At 43.6% G+C, this 18,217-nt stretch overlaps 1 protein-coding gene across 1 annotated transcript in view; it reads left to right on the top strand.

Moving 5' to 3' along the window:
* The window catches only part of LOC122932638 (N-acetylated-alpha-linked acidic dipeptidase 2-like), a 67,999-nt gene that overhangs the window by 12,892 nt on the left and 36,890 nt on the right, over positions 1-18,217 (top strand). The window contains exons 3-9 of the mRNA XM_044287163.1: positions 1,132-1,243; positions 1,330-1,516; positions 2,935-3,036; positions 6,230-6,355; positions 11,056-11,242; positions 13,872-13,965; positions 16,557-16,652. Of these exons, the coding sequence (XP_044143098.1) occupies positions 1,132-1,243; positions 1,330-1,516; positions 2,935-3,036; positions 6,230-6,355; positions 11,056-11,242; positions 13,872-13,965; positions 16,557-16,652 (904 nt within the window). The remainder of the gene's footprint in view (positions 1-1,131; positions 1,244-1,329; positions 1,517-2,934; positions 3,037-6,229; positions 6,356-11,055; positions 11,243-13,871; positions 13,966-16,556; positions 16,653-18,217) is intronic.

Here is an 18,217-nt window from a genome sequence, read left to right as displayed (position 1 = left end):
AAAAAAAGGGCCACAAAGAGTTAAAAATAAAAGGTAAACCATACTCCTCCTCCCTGATCCCCCGTCACTCCCGGTTATTGGTACTGATTGGCTGAGCAAGCTTTTCTTGCCGTATCTAGAATTTCAGGCCAGGACCAGGAAGTGAGGAGCATCAGGAACCAGACCAGTGTTAGAATGGTGAAGGCGAGTATGGCTTTTTGTTTTTATCTTTAACTTTTTGTGGCCCTTTAAAAAAATGGAGGATTTTAAGGGAAGCTAGAATCTAGATCTACCAATTGTCAAACCATGTCTGTCTTAGAGATAGGTTATAGCAACATGTATGAGTTGTGACCTTGCCAGGCACCCCACACACTTCAGAAGCCATCTGGCTTAATGGGTACTACTAGTGGAGCTCTAATATTATTACAGCTGGGATAGGGCTACTGCTCCACCGGCTTGATCTTTCTTATTTAATACCATTCACTAGAGATGAGCGAACTTCTGTTTTAAGTTCGGCGTCTAAAGTTCGGGTTTGGATTAGCGGAGAATCCCGATCTGGAACCGGATATGGATTCCGACTTCCGTTGTGGTCCGTGGTAGCGGAATCAATAATCGGCCATTATTGATTCCGCTACCACGGACCACAACGGAAGTCGGAATCCATATCCGGTTCCAGATCGGGATTCTTCGCTAATCCAAACCCGAACTTTAGACGCCGAACTTAAAACAGAAGTTCGCTCATCTCTACCATTCACCCATTCCTCAATATTCCGAGGGGGAAAAAAATTATGGAGGGTCCAAAACTGCATTCTTTCATGGTCATCAATATATGGGATGTGGACATCTTGGCATCACTCAGAAATATTCCCATTTCTCATGGCCAGCTATCTAAAATCAAAGAGAAAGATCAGTAGAAACTGAACCCATTGAAATTAGTCATTAGTGTCTCCCCACTCTAAGGAAGATGATGGCTAAGACCTAATGGCAAGACAATATGTTCCTGCTAAGTATGTATTCATTTCTAATGGTGTGGTATATGTTGGGGGTCCACAATGGGGATTGGGAAGGGCGTTTGTGTCTCCCTGACAGAATTCTCAGTTAACTATATTTTTAGGTAATATTTTTGAGATTCTTTAGACTTCTATTTTTCAGGTTGGCTTATTAGACCATCACAGGGACGTTACGGTGTCTCTTATCAATCTCGAAATATTCAGAAAGAACTTATATCTGAAATGAAGGCAGAAAACATAAGAATGTTCCTGCGGTAAGGAAAATAAAACAAAGTTGATCCCTCCCAAAACAATTACAATTTGTAAAAAAAAAAACAATCTATTCTACTTCGTCTTTCAGAGATTTCACTAGAATTCCCCATTTGGCTGGAACAGAACAAAACCTTTTGTTAGCCCAAAAAATCCAAGCCCAGTGGAAAGATTTTGGATTGGATAAAGCTGAGTTAGTTCACTATGACGTCCTCCTGTCCTATCCCAATGAAACGAATCCCAACTACATCTCCATTATTGATGAGCACGGCGCAGAGGTGAGACCAGTTTTTTATTTTAAAGTTGAAGATCAGTTCTAAATGTGCCTCAAGGTTTACTGTGTAGCCATGAGGTCACCCATGTGAGACAACCAGTTACCCTTATAGTTTTTTCAGCTTTGCTGTGTAGATTGAGATAGTTTTAGCAGAGTCATCTCAGTTTGATTAGATAGTGATTGACAGGGGAGAGTCATCTCAGAATTAATGGCAGTTCTGTTGTATTACTATGTAATATGTAATACTATACACACTTTATATAATGTTTTTTTTTTAAATACCCTTTCATCCAACTGGACCTGTCAAAGGGAAGCATATTTACCTACTCCCCGATGCACAGTTCTGACTCCCTGGCTCCAAGGCAGTCCTCACTGTGCTTCAGTCCCTGCATGTAAACTTCTTGCATGAAAGCGGTCACGTCGACAGTGGTGAAGTGTCCCCCAACCAGCACATGACCCAGCTGTGATGTTCCACTTGGGAACACGTCACCGCTGTGGCCAATCATTGACTGCAGCCCCTCACATGTCCCTGTCCATTCCTCAAGATTACATCTGGGGACCAAAGTAAAGTTAGCAGTAAACCCATGGAGCCAAACCGAGTGTCTGGGAGCAGGTTCCTTCTACAGTTTCTCCTGGTTGGGAGGTATTTAAAAGAACTATATAAAGTTGGACAACTCCTTTAAGTTGCCATTAAAAATAAAATGATGTGAGAAGGTTGACGCTGCTGTAGACTTCCTCCGAGCCATGGATCAGTCTGAAATGCAGTTGCTAAGTAAAAGGGCCAAATAAATGGGACATATAAGACTTGTACAAAGCAAATGTTGAATACAGAGGGTAGGCCACGAAAAACAGACCCTGTTCCAATGTGAGGATGATGCTCATTGGGTCTCATTCATCAAGACTGTCTTCGTTGCCCATAGTGACCAATCCGACCAATCAGCTTTCATGGTGGAGGGCAGTAGTGTTGTGCACATGGTGTATTCGATTCAACAAAGAATTAGTGGAGGGAGAGGTACGCACAGGCCTCTTCAAACAAGGACAGGTTCTGCTGGTCAATTATCAGACTTTCCTGTTCCAGCAAAAAAAACTGTATACATGGTTTGTGTTTTATTTATTTCTTCAATAGCAACACAAACAAATAAATTGGGGTCAGCAAATCTTTTATTTCCTGTCCCAGGGTAAAATGAGAATTGTTGAGTATTGTAAGTGTTCATCCACGTAATTATAAGAGCTGAAGTCAGATTATTGACCCATGAAGACAACTCTGCAAATGGCTAACAAACCCAGGAGAAGGCTTCACGATGGGTCCTTGTAGGGTCAATGGGTCCACTAGAGATCTGTACATTGCATGTAGAAAATGGTATAACCTTTCCTATCTCAGAGAAGGTTCTTGATCCTCCTTTGCTGTCATTTTACTTTCAGATATTCAATACTTCCACGTCAGAGCCACCACCAGAAGGATATGAGAACTTCACTGATATCGTCCCTCCATATAATGCTTTTTCTGCTAAGGGAGAACCTCAGGTAAGTGGACCTGACCTAGTGAGCACTTCCCTTTGTGATCTATCTGACTTGTGTTTCGGTGACTATATGGTTCTCGTGTTTCTTAGGGATGCATAGGAGGTGCATGAATTCTACTTTGCCCATGATAGCTTACCAGGATGGTGCCGCTACCACCCAAAGGTGTCATGTGCTAAAGTGAGGTTTTAGAGCCCCAAGTTATGGCCCAAAGCTACTGTGAAAGCATTTTCATCAATTCTCTATTAAATTAGGATTTATGATGATTATGACCTTGACTCAAGTCTTATTCATCCCCATAAAACGTAACTTTTAATGTTAATTATAAACCTTGTTACTGACCATTAAATTATAGCCGTTAAAACTATCAGTTGTGTCGCCTGCTGAGATTCCTGTCGCTCCTCCCATAGCCAACATCTCCATCTTACCAACGCTATTTCCATATTCTCGCGTTAGCTTCTTTACGTTCTGCGCATTTCAGTGGACTTTGGCTGATTCTCGTAGCGGGAACGCTCGGGAACTTAGGATTTCAGCTCCGATATTTGCTTCACTGCGCTTGCCTACCGTCTTAGGTTCCGAGCTCCATTCTAATACCACTGCGCCTGTCTGGGATCTTTAAAGCTCGACTGATTCTCTCATTATTCCATATTGGATTCCATGATTTAATATATGAATAGGTATTTCAACATATGCTATTTTGCATTTATAAGTACTATAATTATTCATTACCTCATAACCCTACCATTTATTTATATTAGCCGGTTCCACATGATTATATATACAGACATGGTTGGTGGCATGAATTATACATTAGTTTGTAATCATGTATTTACAAATAGTTTATAATTGCTCTACATTAGAGATTTTATTTTTCAATAGCTACTTCCAATCATGTATTTACATGAATTATAAATAATAAATAAATATCATATTTCAATTCATATGTCGCCTCCCAACGGTCTTTTTTTTTTTTTTTTAAATTGATGTAAATACATGATTAGAAATACCTATTGAAAAACAACATGATTGGTATATTTAATCAGGATGTAAATACATGATTAAGAACAACTTAATCAGACTGTTGGGATGTGACATTATGAATTGAAATATGATATTTATTTATGAATTATTTATAATTGATGTAAATACATAATTGGAAGTGGCTATTGAAAAATAAAATGAATGACCGTAGTAGTGATTGTTCATCCCCATACAGCAGTGATCATTTCTGCATCTACAATGCAGGTATAGCGAGTGAACAATGATCAGGAATGAAAGTTTCTCATTCCAGATCATTGTCCGTAGTGATAAGCGAACCCGACGTGTTCTGGTTGTGGTGGAATTCCGTTATTCCGGAATATAGCAGAATTCTATGACGGAATGCCTCTTAAAGGCTTCCGTTTTCCATTCCGTCATAGAATTCCGTAATATTCCATGATAACGGAATCCATAAAGGAATTCCACCAGAAACCGAACCTGAAAATGTCGGGTTCACTCATCCCTAATTGCCCGCTCTGTTGGCCCCTATGATTAAATCCCAAAGGCTGCATGTAGTTGTTACTCTCCACCTGCCTGCTCCATCTCCTCCAGTCCATTGGTTTGAGTAGGATTTCCGTATCATACTAAATTTAAAAGCTCAGTCAAGGTTGTGGGGTTTGAGGGCCCAAGATTTTTCGAAAATGGCCTCTATTGGTATCCCAAGTCCAAAACTGGTTGTTCGTGAGAGCAGGGTTCATCGAGCCGTGCACTCCAAAATCCTGACTTCAAAAAGTTGCAAAAATTGGGCTTTGCATCTTTTTGGGTTCATTTTGAGCAAAAAATAAATAAAAATTGCAACATTTTGCATTTTATATGACTTTATGAACTGTGAAAAATTGTCACAATCTTACCCCAGTATAGCGGTGGCATAAAAAGCACATCTCAAGACAGGAGACCTAAACGGGACCTGTCACTTCTCCTGACATGTCTGTTTTAGTAACGACTTGCATCTCCCATGTTATAACAATCCTGGAGGATCTGTTCTTATGGCTCTATGTTGTGCCATTGCTTTATTATTCCTGCCAGAAGAATTAATTACTAGCAGTTTGCAGTGAAGGTTCAGCTGGGTGTTACCAGTTGGGTGGTGTGTCTCTGCACAGTCTGATACTATCCAATCAGTGCTCCCAGTGTCAGACTGTGCAGGGACACACCCCTAAATGGTAACACCCATCTGGACCTTCATTGCAAACTGCCAGTAATTTATACATAACTTCCAGCAGGAATAATTAAGGACTGGCACAACATAGAGCGATAAGAATAGAGGCTCCAGAATTGTTTTTACATGGGGAAGGCAGGTAGTTACTAAAACAGACAGGTCAGAAAGGGGAGAGATTCTCTTTAAAAATGTGATAAATTTGGCACGAATTACAACAACAGGCTTAAAAAATTGACATTTTGAGGTTTTTTTATTAGAACCTTTATAGGTCGTCTGTCGAAAAGCTGACCCCCCACCCCCTTCCCCTCAGGAAACCTGTCACGCTGAACTTGTTGCCATATCTGGGGGCATCATGTGATAGAGCAGAAGGAGCTGAGCAGATTTATAGATTCTGCAGAATTTGTATATTTTTTCATTGAAATAACTTCTCTCTCTATGATTAGGAGTCCAGTGGGTGGACACATTGAGTAGGACCGCCCACAGGACTCCTAAGCCTGGACAGAATAAGTAAAATATATGTTTTACTGAACATTTCCCAAGTAAGATAAGTTCTGCTTACTCTTTTCCCATAAATCTATATATCCCTCTGCTCCGCTCCTCCTGCTCTATAACCTGCTGCCCACAGATGGGTGTCCTGAGGTGTTTCAGGATTGGGAGAGTTCAATGTGTTCATGAGCTTCTCGTACAACCTGGTTTCTTCTTGCCTCCTGGATGCCCTCAGTGAAATCACACGCCAATTAATAAGCTGGAGGCTGAGGATACGGGAGAATGTGCTAGAGGTGAAGGAGGAGAGGACAGGGTCCATTTAATATCTACTGCCCAAGGTTCATCTGCTTCCACTACGTAGCCCCCTCTCATTGGGTGGGGAAGAGGGAAGGTTGGTCTCCAAACTTATCCACATTGCAAATAAGAAGGCTGCACCCTCCAGTCTGGGCTCACGTTGGCCCCCTAGAAAAGGAGATTCTTATATAATATAATACAATACTCCTATATTATTTCTTGCAGGGAGATCTGCTCTATGTGAATTACGCCCGAACAGAGGACTTTTTTTATCTTCAGCGAAACATGAGCATCAATTGTACTGGAAAAATTGTCATTGCCAGATATGGAAAAATCTTCCGAGGAAATAAGGTAGGAACGTGATCAATTTATTCTGCATTTTTTTGAGGTAACCAATAGATTGAGAATTCATGCACAATCGCGACTTCAGTGCACGAAGAGGGCTGCCATTGCTCAGGGTACTGCAAACATGCGCACAAAATCGGTACGTTTAACCCCTTCGCCTCCTAAATTGTGACCTACGGTTACGTCATAATGCTTCAGGGGATGTCTGCAGCGGGCCCGCTCCATACACGGCGGGTGCCGGCTGTATCATACAGCCGGCACCCGCCTGCACTAACAGGAAACGGGGAGGGATGCGGCTCCCCCGAATTCACTGCAGGGGCTCCGATCCGTTGCCATGGCTGAAGCGCTCCAGGCCTGCACGAGGCACAGCTCAGAGTAAAAATCCTATTCAGGCCTCTTTCACACTACAGTTTTTTTTTTTTTTTTTCGTTTTGCGGGCCGTTTTTTGTGGTCCGTATACAAAACCATTCATTTCAATGGTTCCGCAAAAAAAAAAAAACGTAATGTACTCCGTATGCATTCCGTTTTACTGTTCCGTTGAAAGATGGAACATATCCTATTATTGCCCGCAAATCACGTTCCGTGGCTCCATTCAAGTCAATGGGTCCGCAAAAAAAACTGAACACATACGGAAATGCATCTGTATGTCTTCCGTATCCGTTCCGTTTTTGTGGAACCATTTGTTGAAAATGTTATGCCCAGCCCAATTTTTTCTATGTAATTACTGTATATACCATACGGAAAAACTGAAAGGAAACGCAAACACAACGGAAACAAAAAACGGAACAACGGATCCGTGAAAAACAGACCGCAAAACACTGAAATAGCCATACGGTAGTGTGAAAGAGGCCTCATAACGATCTATTAGGATGAATAGGAGAGGGGATCAGAAGATTCCGTGTACTAGGCCCCTAAGGCACCTTTCACACGAGCGAGTTTTCCCATGGGGGTGCAATGCGTGTCGTGAACGCATAGCCCCAGCACTGAATCCTGACCCATTCATTTCAATGAGTCTGTGTACATGAGTTTTTTTTTTTTTTCACGCGTCAGTTCTGAGTTGCGTGAAAATTGCAGCACGTTCTATATTCTAGGTTTTTCACGCAGCCCTGGGCCCATAGAAGTGAATGGGCTTTAGTGAAAAACACATTGCATCCGGAAGCAAGTGCGTTTTTCACTGATGGTTGCTAGGAGATGTTGTTTGTAAACCTTCAGTTTTTTATCACGCGCGTGAAAAACGCATTAAAACACATTGCACCCGCGTGGAAAAAAACTGAACGCAATTGCAGACAAAGCTGACTGAACTTGCAAAGTGGTCCAATTTTTTTCTGAACGCATCCGGACCTAATCCGTCAACCTCATGTGAAAGAGGCCTAAGGGGTCTATGGCCTCTTTCACACGGCCGTTGCAGAAACATGTGCAGGTGTGTTGCGGGAACACCCGCGATTTTTCCGCGCAAGTGCAAAACATTGTCATGCGTTTTGCACGCGGTGTTCTGTAGATTGTATTATTTCCCCTTATAACATGGTTATAAGAGAAAATAATAGCATTCTGAATACAGAATGCATAGTATAATAGTGCTGGAGGGGTTAAAAAAATAATTATAATTTAACTCCCCTTAGTCCACTTGCTCGCATAGCCGGCATCTCCTTCTGTCTTCATCTTAGCTTTGTGTAGCAACAGGACCTGTGGTGACGTCACTCCGGTCATCACATGATCCATCACCATGGTAAAAGATCATGTGATGGATCATGTGATGACCGGAGTGACGTCACCACAGGTCCTGTTCCTCCACACAGCACAGAAGACAGAAGAGATGCCGGCTGCGCGAGCAAGTGGACTAAGGTGAGTTAAATTATTTTTTATTTTTTTTAACCCCTCCAGCGCTATTTTACTATGCATTCTGTATTCAGAATGCTATTATTTTCCCTTATAACCATGTTATAAGGGAAAATAATATTGATAGGGTCTCCTAGCAACCGTGCGTGAAAATCGCACCGCATCCGCACTTGCTTGCGATTTTCACGCAACCCTATTCACTTCTATGGGGCCTGCGTTACGTGAAAAACGCAGAATATAGAGCATGCTGCGATTTTCACACAACGCACAAGTGATGCGTGAAAATCACCGCTCATGTGAACAGCCCCATAGAAATGAATGGGTCGGTATTCAGTGCGGGTGCAATGCGTTCAACTCGCGCATCGTATCCGCGTGGAATACTCGCCCGTGTGAAAGGGGCCTAATAGTTTAAAAATAAAAAGGGGAAAAAAGTTTAAAAAACTAACAATATATTAAAAGTTTTTAAATCCACCCCCCTTTCCCACTTTTACATATAAAAATATATAAAGAATAAAAAAATAAACATATTGGGTATCGCCGCGTCCAAAAATTTCTGAACAATTAAAATAGAAAAATAAATAAAATCCTGTACGGTGAAAAAAAACTTAACGCGCGATTCGCCATTTTTTTTGTCATCTTGTCCCTCCCAAATTTTTTATTAGTGATCAAATGTCGTACATACCATAAAATGGGTACCAATAAAAAATGGTTAGTTGCGCAAAAAACGCACCCTCATACAGCTCTGTAGACCGAAATATAAAAAAGTTATGGCTATCAGAAAATAGCAATGGTGGTTTTATTTTTTTTTAAAGTAGTAAAACAAAAAAAATAATATGCACGTTTGGTATCGCCGCATTTGTACTGAGCCGCAGAATAAGGACGTCAGGTAATTTTTACCGCACAGTGAACGCTGTGATGTCAAAACCCCCAAAACCTTGGCAGAATTCTGTCTGTTTATTTGTTTTTGTTTTTTCAATTTTGCCACACAAAGAATTTATTTCCCATTTTCCAATACGAGATATGGTAAATTAAATGGGGGCTCACCCCAAAGAGTTCAGTGACTTTAGCATCTATGTTACCGTGCCGCGCTGTGAAGAGGTGATCACAATAAAAAAAAAAGCATCTTGTCCTGCAAAAAATAAGCCCTCGTATAGCTATGTGACCGGAAAATGGTTATTGGCACGTGGGGAGGAAAAACCCAAAATGCAAAAATGAAAATAGGCCTCGACGCCAAAGAGTTAAGCCCCACCCCAGAATTGCCCACTTTTTGGTTAGGGTTTCTGCTAAACCTCACCCCTTTTGCAGAATGGGTGTATAAATATAATTTATCATTTATTTATTTATTATATAATGTCGTTTTTTTTTTTTTGTGTTCGCCAAAAGTCAAAAAATTGTCCTTGGCAGTGAAAGGGTAGAGCGAGAGCTGTAATCCCAGGGTGGAATTTTCTTCTACTCCATACCCTTTCATCAGCACCAGTTATGTGGGGAATGTGTGGAGATTAATTTATTTAGTGAACTCCCACCATGTAACGTGTAGCGGGGACCTGTCGGTGATTGGTCCCTCTCTTCCATGGACCAGATGGAAGATCTCACCTCTTGACTTTTTGATGGCTCTACCAAGGCTCCAGGTCTACAACCATTGATCCCAGTCTGCTAATTACTCCAGGAATGTTGTAGTCAGCAACTTGTGGGAGGCGGAGGGGGAGGCCGGTCAGCACATTGCTTGGTTGTGCATTAGCCGGTCCAGCGGTTTTGTGTGGTTAATGAATATCCTAATACTAAAGGTACTTTCACACAAGTGTTTTTCTTTTCCGGCATTGAGTTCCGTCCTCGGGGCTCAATACCGGAAAAGAACTGATCAGTTTTATCCCTATGCATTCTGAATGGAGAGCAATCCGTTCAGTATGCATCAGTTCAGTCACTCTTACGGTATTTGGCCTGAACACTTGCCTGAATGCTGGATCCGGCATTAATTTCCATTAAAATGTATTAGTGCCGGATCCAGCATTAAAATTGCCGCATTGACTGACTGATCCGTTCTTCCGGTCCGCACATGCGCAGACCTTTTAAAAATGTGAAAAAAATAAATCCGGATGGCAACCGGAAAGACTGATCCAGCATGGCAATGCATTTGTCAGATAGATCTGCATCCTGATCCGTCTCACAAATGCATCCGTTTGCGTCCGGATTACCGGATCCGGCAGGCAGTTCCGGCCTAGAAAGATGCCGCAGCGCTCCATTGATCTGTGGGACCCACAGAACGGGCCCCTGAAGTGGAAAGCACACACACGCCATTCTCTCTATTAAAGGGGTTGTATCATTAAATAGCCAAGTGCCACGCTTGGCTATTTTGGGAAGTACCATTGAACTGAATGGAAAGTGCAGCCGCTACTCCATTTGCCTCTATGGGGCTTACAGAAATAGCTGAGCCAGCGTTCAGCTATTTTTGGCACTCCCATAGAAATGAATGGAGGGCGGCCGCGCATGCGCAATGTGCCCTCCTGCACTTTGCGGGCTCAGTTCTTACCATTTATCATATATTGGGGACATATCTTATCCTAGTGATATACCCCCAATGTCCAAGATGATGCAACCCTTTTAACTGCTATGGGAAGTCCCAAATTCCCATAGCGGTGAACGCAGAGCGCACTGCGAATGGACGACCACCTCTCCATTCAACGCTATGGGACTTCCGAAAACAGCCGAGCCGGGGCTCTCAGCTATTTTTGGAACTCTCATAGCAACAAATGGAGGGTGGCCGCGCTTCTTCACTTCAGGTGGCCCTTTCTTGAGATGGGAGCTGTCCCAGTGGTGGGACGTGCACCTATATGACATTGAGATATTCATTGAGACTCCATGACTTTCTGTAGGTGAAGAATGCTATGCTGGCAGGAGCCAAGGGGATCATCCTGTATTCAGACCCGGCTGATTATTGTGCTCCGGGCGTTAAGCCCTATCCTGATGGCTGGAACCTGCCGGGTGGTGGTGCCCAACGTGGTAATGTCCTCAATCTTAATGGAGCCGGAGACCCTCTAACGCCTGGCTATCCTGCAAAAGGTGAGTGAACATGAGAAATCTAAGGTTCACTGTGGAGACCTTGTGTGGATCCAAGTCACCATCCACGACCACGTAAATCACATTCGGACATTTAGGTGGTCATTTACTAACAGAAATTCATCTATTTTTGGCGTATTTATGGCGCAGATTGCGGCACAGAGGTTATCTGCGACTATTCCCCGCTCTGCCAGGTCTGAAAAAAAGAAAGAAAAGGGGGACGGGTCGGCAGGCCTGTCTTATTTATCATTTTCTACACCCGTTTTAGGTGGTCTAAATATAAGACACCAAGGAAGCTGGTGTAGATTTAGACCGGCGGTCAAAGCACCGAAATTGGGTAGAGGCCGGTGCCTTTCCATAACTTCGGTGCATCCAGCGCACGGGGTTATTAAGTTTTAGACGCCGGGCTTAATAAATGACCCCCTTAGTACTTAAGTAAATGGGATTTTTTAAAATTGCACTGGAGAGCAGCAATCCCTGACCTGTCTCGTCCTGCATTACAGAGACTGCCCATTGTTTTCAATGGGAATTCTGTAATACCTTATTTCACCAGTGATCGCTGGCGGTTTCAGCAGCCCCTTTAAATCTGCAGCATGTGAATGAATGGGGAAAAGACAGTTACAGTAGTCGGCATGTGATTTGGGGAAGCCGTTCTTGCCTCTGCCTATAGAGGAACCCTACAGGCAGCAAAGCTGAGAGATGTCTAATATGTAAGGGGGACGCCCCCACTATCTCCTCTCTGCAAATGTTTGGGGAAAGAAGGGTCCGGCAGTTGGCTTCACTCTCTCCCACTCAGAACACGTGCACACTTGGCCGAGCATGCATGTGTATGAGAGGGTTGGAAAGAATAGCAAAAAATGTGTATTGGCAGCCTTAGTATTATTTAGTACTATGATGGTAGGAATGTGCTCACCCCCCCCCCCCTAAAAAATAAAAAATACTGTAGAATTGGGATTTTACCTGTTCAATATGATGTATATAACACTGCAGCCATTGGAGGAGGATGCGATCACATGACAATGGCCTACAGCCGTGAGAATTACCGGACAGGGGCCAAGCACAAGTTTTTTTTATTTGAAAACGGATACGCCCATGTCCAGAAAAAAAACTTTTTTCAGTTCTGGGTGTTCACAAAAAAAATCACAATATGATCTGTCAACAGCAGTTAACCTACTTGCTGATTGTTTCCAAGCAGCTGTAGATTTTTCTCCACATTTTGCACAGAACAAAATAACTAAAAAATAAATAAAATCGGCAATAAAAATAAAAAAATTATTCATTATGGGAGGCTTGGGCTTGGGCTTGGTTCACATCTGCATCATGTCTTCCGTTATAGACGACGTGCTGGATCTGTTGTTCGATGGAGACCACAGCTGGCAGATCCCATTGTCTTATAGTGAAACCTGTGGGGGATCCATCAGGGCACCTGTCTTTTTTTGACAGCAAGAACAGCGCTGCATGATGTGTTATTCCTCCTGTCAAAGTGACGGCATTGCAGATGGAGGCTCCGACGCAGATGTGAACAGAGCCATAGAGGAGGCTCCCGTCCCATGTAACACTCTCCTGACATATACTTAGGTGATAACAATTCTGGAACATCTACTCTTATGACTCTATGTTCTGCCATTCCTCTACTATTCCTACTAGAAGTCAGGAATGACTTACTTGCAGTCTCCAATAAGGCCTCATGCACACGACCGTTGTTGTGTTCCGTTTCCGCAAAATGGGGTTCCGTTGTTTCATGATCCGTTTCTGTTTTTGTTTCAGTGTGTCTTCCTTTATTTTTGGAGGATCACCAGACATAAAGGAAAAAAAAAAAAAAAGTCTAAGACAGGTTTGCCATGCAAAAAATGGACGCGGACGACAATCTTGTGTGCCTCCGTGTTTTTTAGCGGTCCCATTGACTTGAATGGGTCCGCGAACCGTTTTCCGCGAAAATAATATGACAGGTTGCATTTTTTTGACGGACTGGAACCACGGATCACGGACACGGATGGCAAACGGTGCATTAGCCGAGTTTTCAACGGACCCATTGAAAATCATTGTGTCCGCAGAAAATGACGAAAAACGGCGCAACGGACACGGAATAAAACAACGGTCGTGTGCATGAGGCCTAAAGGTCCATCTGGGAGTTACCAGTTGGGGAAAGGGGGTGTCCCTGCACAGTCTGACACTATCCAATCAGTGCTGCCGACATCAGACTGTGCATGGACACCCCCGCTTCCCAGCTGGTAACACCCAGACAGAACTTTATTCGAGACTGTAGGTAAGTCATTCCTAACTTCTAGCAGGAATAGTAGAGGAATAGCATGGCATAAGAGTAATGCGAACAGATGCTCCAGAATTGTTTTTACATGGGGGATGCAAAGCGCATGTGTCAGGGGTATTACATAGGATGGGACCCTATGTAAGACTGTTGTAGACTGCTGGTAATTTAGTCATACATTTCTAGCATGAATAATAGGGGGATGGCACAACATAGAATAATAAGAATAGATGCTTCAGAAGTGTCATTACATGGGGGGTGCAAGTAGTTACTAAAACCGACATGTCAGGAGAGGGGAGATCTCCTCTTTATTGTACTTTGTGGATCCTACTCTTTGTGACGTATTATCCTTTTCCTCTCCGGCAGATTTTATGTATAGATATAAGGCAGATGAAGGCGTGGGACTCCCCAGCATTCCCGTCCATCCCATGGGATACCACGATGCTGAACAGATACTAAGGTATGTAGAAGCCAAGTTATTCAATTTTACAAAGGAATGATAGTTCTTGCCTAAGTCTCTCTTAAGAAAAATCTGATTAATAGTGCCAGATGAGCTGGAGATTAGTATGGTGTGACTGCCGACAAGTCCAGCTTAAAGGGGTTATCCCATGATTATTGTGAGACATCATATAGTACAGGACAATCTTTCTAACAAAGCTAGAACCAGCCCTGTACCTCACATGGATCCAGAGATCTCCCCATTAATTGTTCTGCTAGATTTATATCAAGCTGACAGCTCAAGGGGAGTGTCTTTTCTGCTGCAGCTCAGGAGGCGTGTCCATGTTCTCCCTATCACAGCTCAGGAGGCGTGTCCATGTTCTCCCTATCACAGCTCAGGAGGCGTGTCCATGTTCTCCCTATCACAGCTCAGGAGGCAGTTGATGGATGAAACTGAGCATGTGTGGCCATCTCAGTGAGCAGGACATAAAAATAAGAAAAAGTACAAACAGCAGGTGGCGCTATACAGACAGATTTCCGTGAATAACTAAATTTTTAATTACATGCAATTACAAAACTATTCAGATCCAGGAGCTGGTTTGAAAACTGTAGAATATTTTTTTTGTGGGACAACCCTTTGAGAGCCAAGTTATACCCGACTGTTAGCCAGGGATGCTCACTTCATTTTCAGTAGGTAAAAATTTTTTGGGATTAGCTGGGATTTTCCTATTGATGGCCTGTCCTCGGGATAGGTCAGCAATATCAGATCGGTGGGGGTCTGACTACCAGCACCCCCGCTGATCATCTGTTTGAGGAAGCCGCTGCTCTCACTGGAGTTCCAATGAGCGCTGCAGCCTCCTAACAGCTCCCCGAGCGCAGCGCCGTCCATTGCATAGTGGCTGTGCTCGGTATTGCAGCCCAGGAACATGCCCATGAATGGGACTGAGCTGCGCCTAGGCCATGTGACCGATGTACGGTGACATCACATCGCCTAGAAAGAGTCCTAAGGGCTCACAGACTGCCATGACCTCACTGAACAAATCCTCTCACACTAATGACCTATCCTGGGGATTGGCCATCAATATGAAAACCCCGGAGAACCCCTTTAATACAGACTTCCAAATGAAATCGCCAAACCTTGGTGGCACCGCATGAGCGGCAGAATGTATCTGGCTGGAATTTTTGTCTTTTTACTTAATTTTTCTTTTATAATCATAACATTTGATTGTTTCTATGTTTTTTGGGGGGGAGCAGAATCTGGCAAAAAAAACCTGTGTGAACTAGCTCTTAGATAGTTTTCATATTTCTGCCTCATGTTTTAGGACTTTGATCCTTATACTGCAACTAAAAGAAAACTCCAGACAAGGCCGAGGCAGATATATGCAGCCCCCATAGCAACCAATCACTGCTCAGCTTTCATTTTTCAAGAGCACTATAAGAAATGAAAGCAGCACTGGGATTGGTTGCTATGGGTAACCAAGACCGTGTTTATTCTCTGCAGTGGTCACAAATCTCCCTGTGTTTTCCAGGTGCGGGGCCTGAGGGGGCAGAGCATGACACATGGGTTCAAAGAAATCCCTGTGTCATGCCTAGGGTTGCCACCCCGGCACGGCTGGTAATTTAGTGGCAGTATTTTCCTATATGGACTGTTACTCATGAGCGCTTCCATTGTGGAGCGCTCATTACTACAGCCTTTACTTCCACACTTGTGTTAATAAAAAAAAAAACACCTCCTCCATTTGCTCGAGCTGCTCACTGGAAGTCCAGGACGGGACCTGCCAGACGTCATCACACGCTGGAGTGCAGGTCCTGTCCTGAGCTTCCAGTCAGCAGTGAGCCTTTGCAGCGGTGCGGGCAAATGGAGAAGGTAAGTGGTTTGTGTTTTGTTTTTTTGTTTTTTGTAGAAGCAGAGAAGGGGGCACTAATGGGTGGCATTATTCTACCTGGGGGCACTAATTGGGGGGCATTATTTTTACTGGGAGGCACTAATGGGGCCATTACTCTTACAAGGGGGCACTAATGGGGGCATTAATTCTGGGGAGCACTAATAGGGAACTTACTATTACTGGGGGGCACTAATGGGGGCATTGTTATTGAATATTAATTCTGGGGGCTCTAATGGGGGCATTAATAATGCTGTAATGTAATGCTGGGGGGCACTAATAGGGGCATTATTAATGCTGGGGGGCACTAATAGGGGCATTATTAATTCTGGGCAGCACTAATGGGGGCATTAATATTACTGGGAGCCACAGTATGACAGCGACTTAACGCCTAGTGTTAAGCCACGCCCCCATAACCACACACCCTTTGGGGTGTGGCTTAACTTGGCCGCTATTTTTTGTTGGGAAAGGTGGCAACCCTAGTCATGCTCCACCTCCTCATGCATGCAACAGAGTTTGAGGTTTGCTCAAAGTGTTCTTCTAATCTTTATTCACATAAAACAGGACAGCTCCTTTAATCAGTGAACATGTGTAACAAAGGGTTAAAGAGACCTAAGAAAGCAGAGGAAGGACCCCCCTGGGTGACCCCACGAGGGGTAATTATGACCAGCAGGAAGTTGAGGCCCGTCTTTTATAAATACCTCTCCATTTTCACATTGTCTTCCTCCAGGTTGATGGGAGGTCCAGCTCCACCAGCTTCATGGAAAGGGAACCTAAACGTCTCGTATAACATCGGACCTGGATTTTTAGGGACCTCCTCCAACCGGTAAACTGTTCTCCTATTCATTCTTTGTACTTTGGACTCCAAAATTAAAAGGGACTCCCAAGAAAATCATCCTCTGATCGCAGACACGTGTGATCATTCACATGGGTCTTTCTGGTTGTAGGCTAAGCTGCAGTACCATACACAGCCACACGAGGAGGAATGGCGCTGTGTTATGGCACTGCAGTGCCAGGGTTCAAGCCCTCTGCTGATCGTTGGAGGTACCAGGGATCGGAATCTCACTTGTCCTCACTGGAGGCGTGCATTAGAGAGCGTCCGTTAGTGTTACATTCTGGAAGACCCCTTCAAACTATATGGTCTTTAAGAGCAGATATCGCTAATTAAGGCTAGCTGAAGAGGGTGGCGGCAATGGACAAGAACATACAGAAAAACAGCCGCTATCATGGTTAATTAGCACAGTTCTGTTTTTCTGGGGACACGTGCACCCCATTAATCACCTTTATTTATATAAAATTCCAGAACCCCTTTATTGTAAATCAATCAATCAGACCCTAAATATATTATAGGGGGGGGGTCTGAATAGAGCAGATGGCGGATGTCCCCTCAATGTTTGTCTGAGGAATACATTGCATTTCCAAGGGGTTGCCCATTACTGCTTCCTTCCAGAAACAGCGCCACCCCTATTCATGGGTGGTATCTGGTATTGCAACTAAGCTGTATTATAGAGCAGCTCTCCCCTCTCCTGACATGTCTCTTAAAATAACAATTCTGGACCATCTATTCTTATGATTCTATGTTGTGCATTCCTCTGTTATTCCTACTGGGCGTTTATACATGAATTGCTAGCTGGAGATGTGTCTCTGCTCAGTGATTGGACAGTGACAGATTGTGCAGGGGGGACGCACCTCCAAGTGGCAACATCCAGTTGTCAGTTCACCCAGTCTTTTAGTGGGAATAACAGAGGAACATCACAACATATGAGTCATGTAAAAAGATGAGGAATACAAGTAGTTAATGTCATTGGAAGTGACGGGTCCTTTTAAAGGGCATCTGTCAGCAGTTCTGTACCTATGACACTGGCTAACCGGTTACATGTGCGCTTGGCAGCTGAAGGCATCTGTGTTGGTCCCATGTTTGTGTCCGCATTACTGAGAAAAATGATATTTTACTATATGCAAATGAGGCTCTAGGAGCAACGGGGGCGTTTCCATTACACCTAGAGGCTCTGCTCTCTCTGCAACTGCCGCGTCCTCTCTACTTGGGTTGGCAAGACCAGACAGTGAAAACATCATCACACCTGGTCCTGTCACCTGTCAAAGTACAAAGGGTATGGCAGTTGCAGAGAGAGCAGAGCCTCTAGGTGTAACGGCAACGCCCTCATTGCTCCTAGAGGCTCATTTGCATATATTAAAACACGCGGGCACAGATGCCTTCAGCTGCCAGGTGCCCATGTAACAGGTCAGCCAGTGTCATAGGTACAAATCTGCTGACAGATGCCCTATACAGAGACTGAGCATGAGCTGTAATACCACACACAACCTGTGCACAAGTGTGGCGCTGTTTTTTTAATGTATAAACAGTAATCTTTTTTTAACCCTGTATAACCC

The sequence above is a fragment of the Bufo gargarizans genome, chromosome 3 (genome assembly GCF_014858855.1).
Source record: "Bufo gargarizans isolate SCDJY-AF-19 chromosome 3, ASM1485885v1, whole genome shotgun sequence".
Lineage (NCBI taxonomy): Eukaryota > Metazoa > Chordata > Amphibia > Anura > Bufonidae > Bufo > Bufo gargarizans.
Note: the sequence above shows the minus strand (reverse complement) of the source record. Positions and strands in the feature narration are given on the sequence as shown.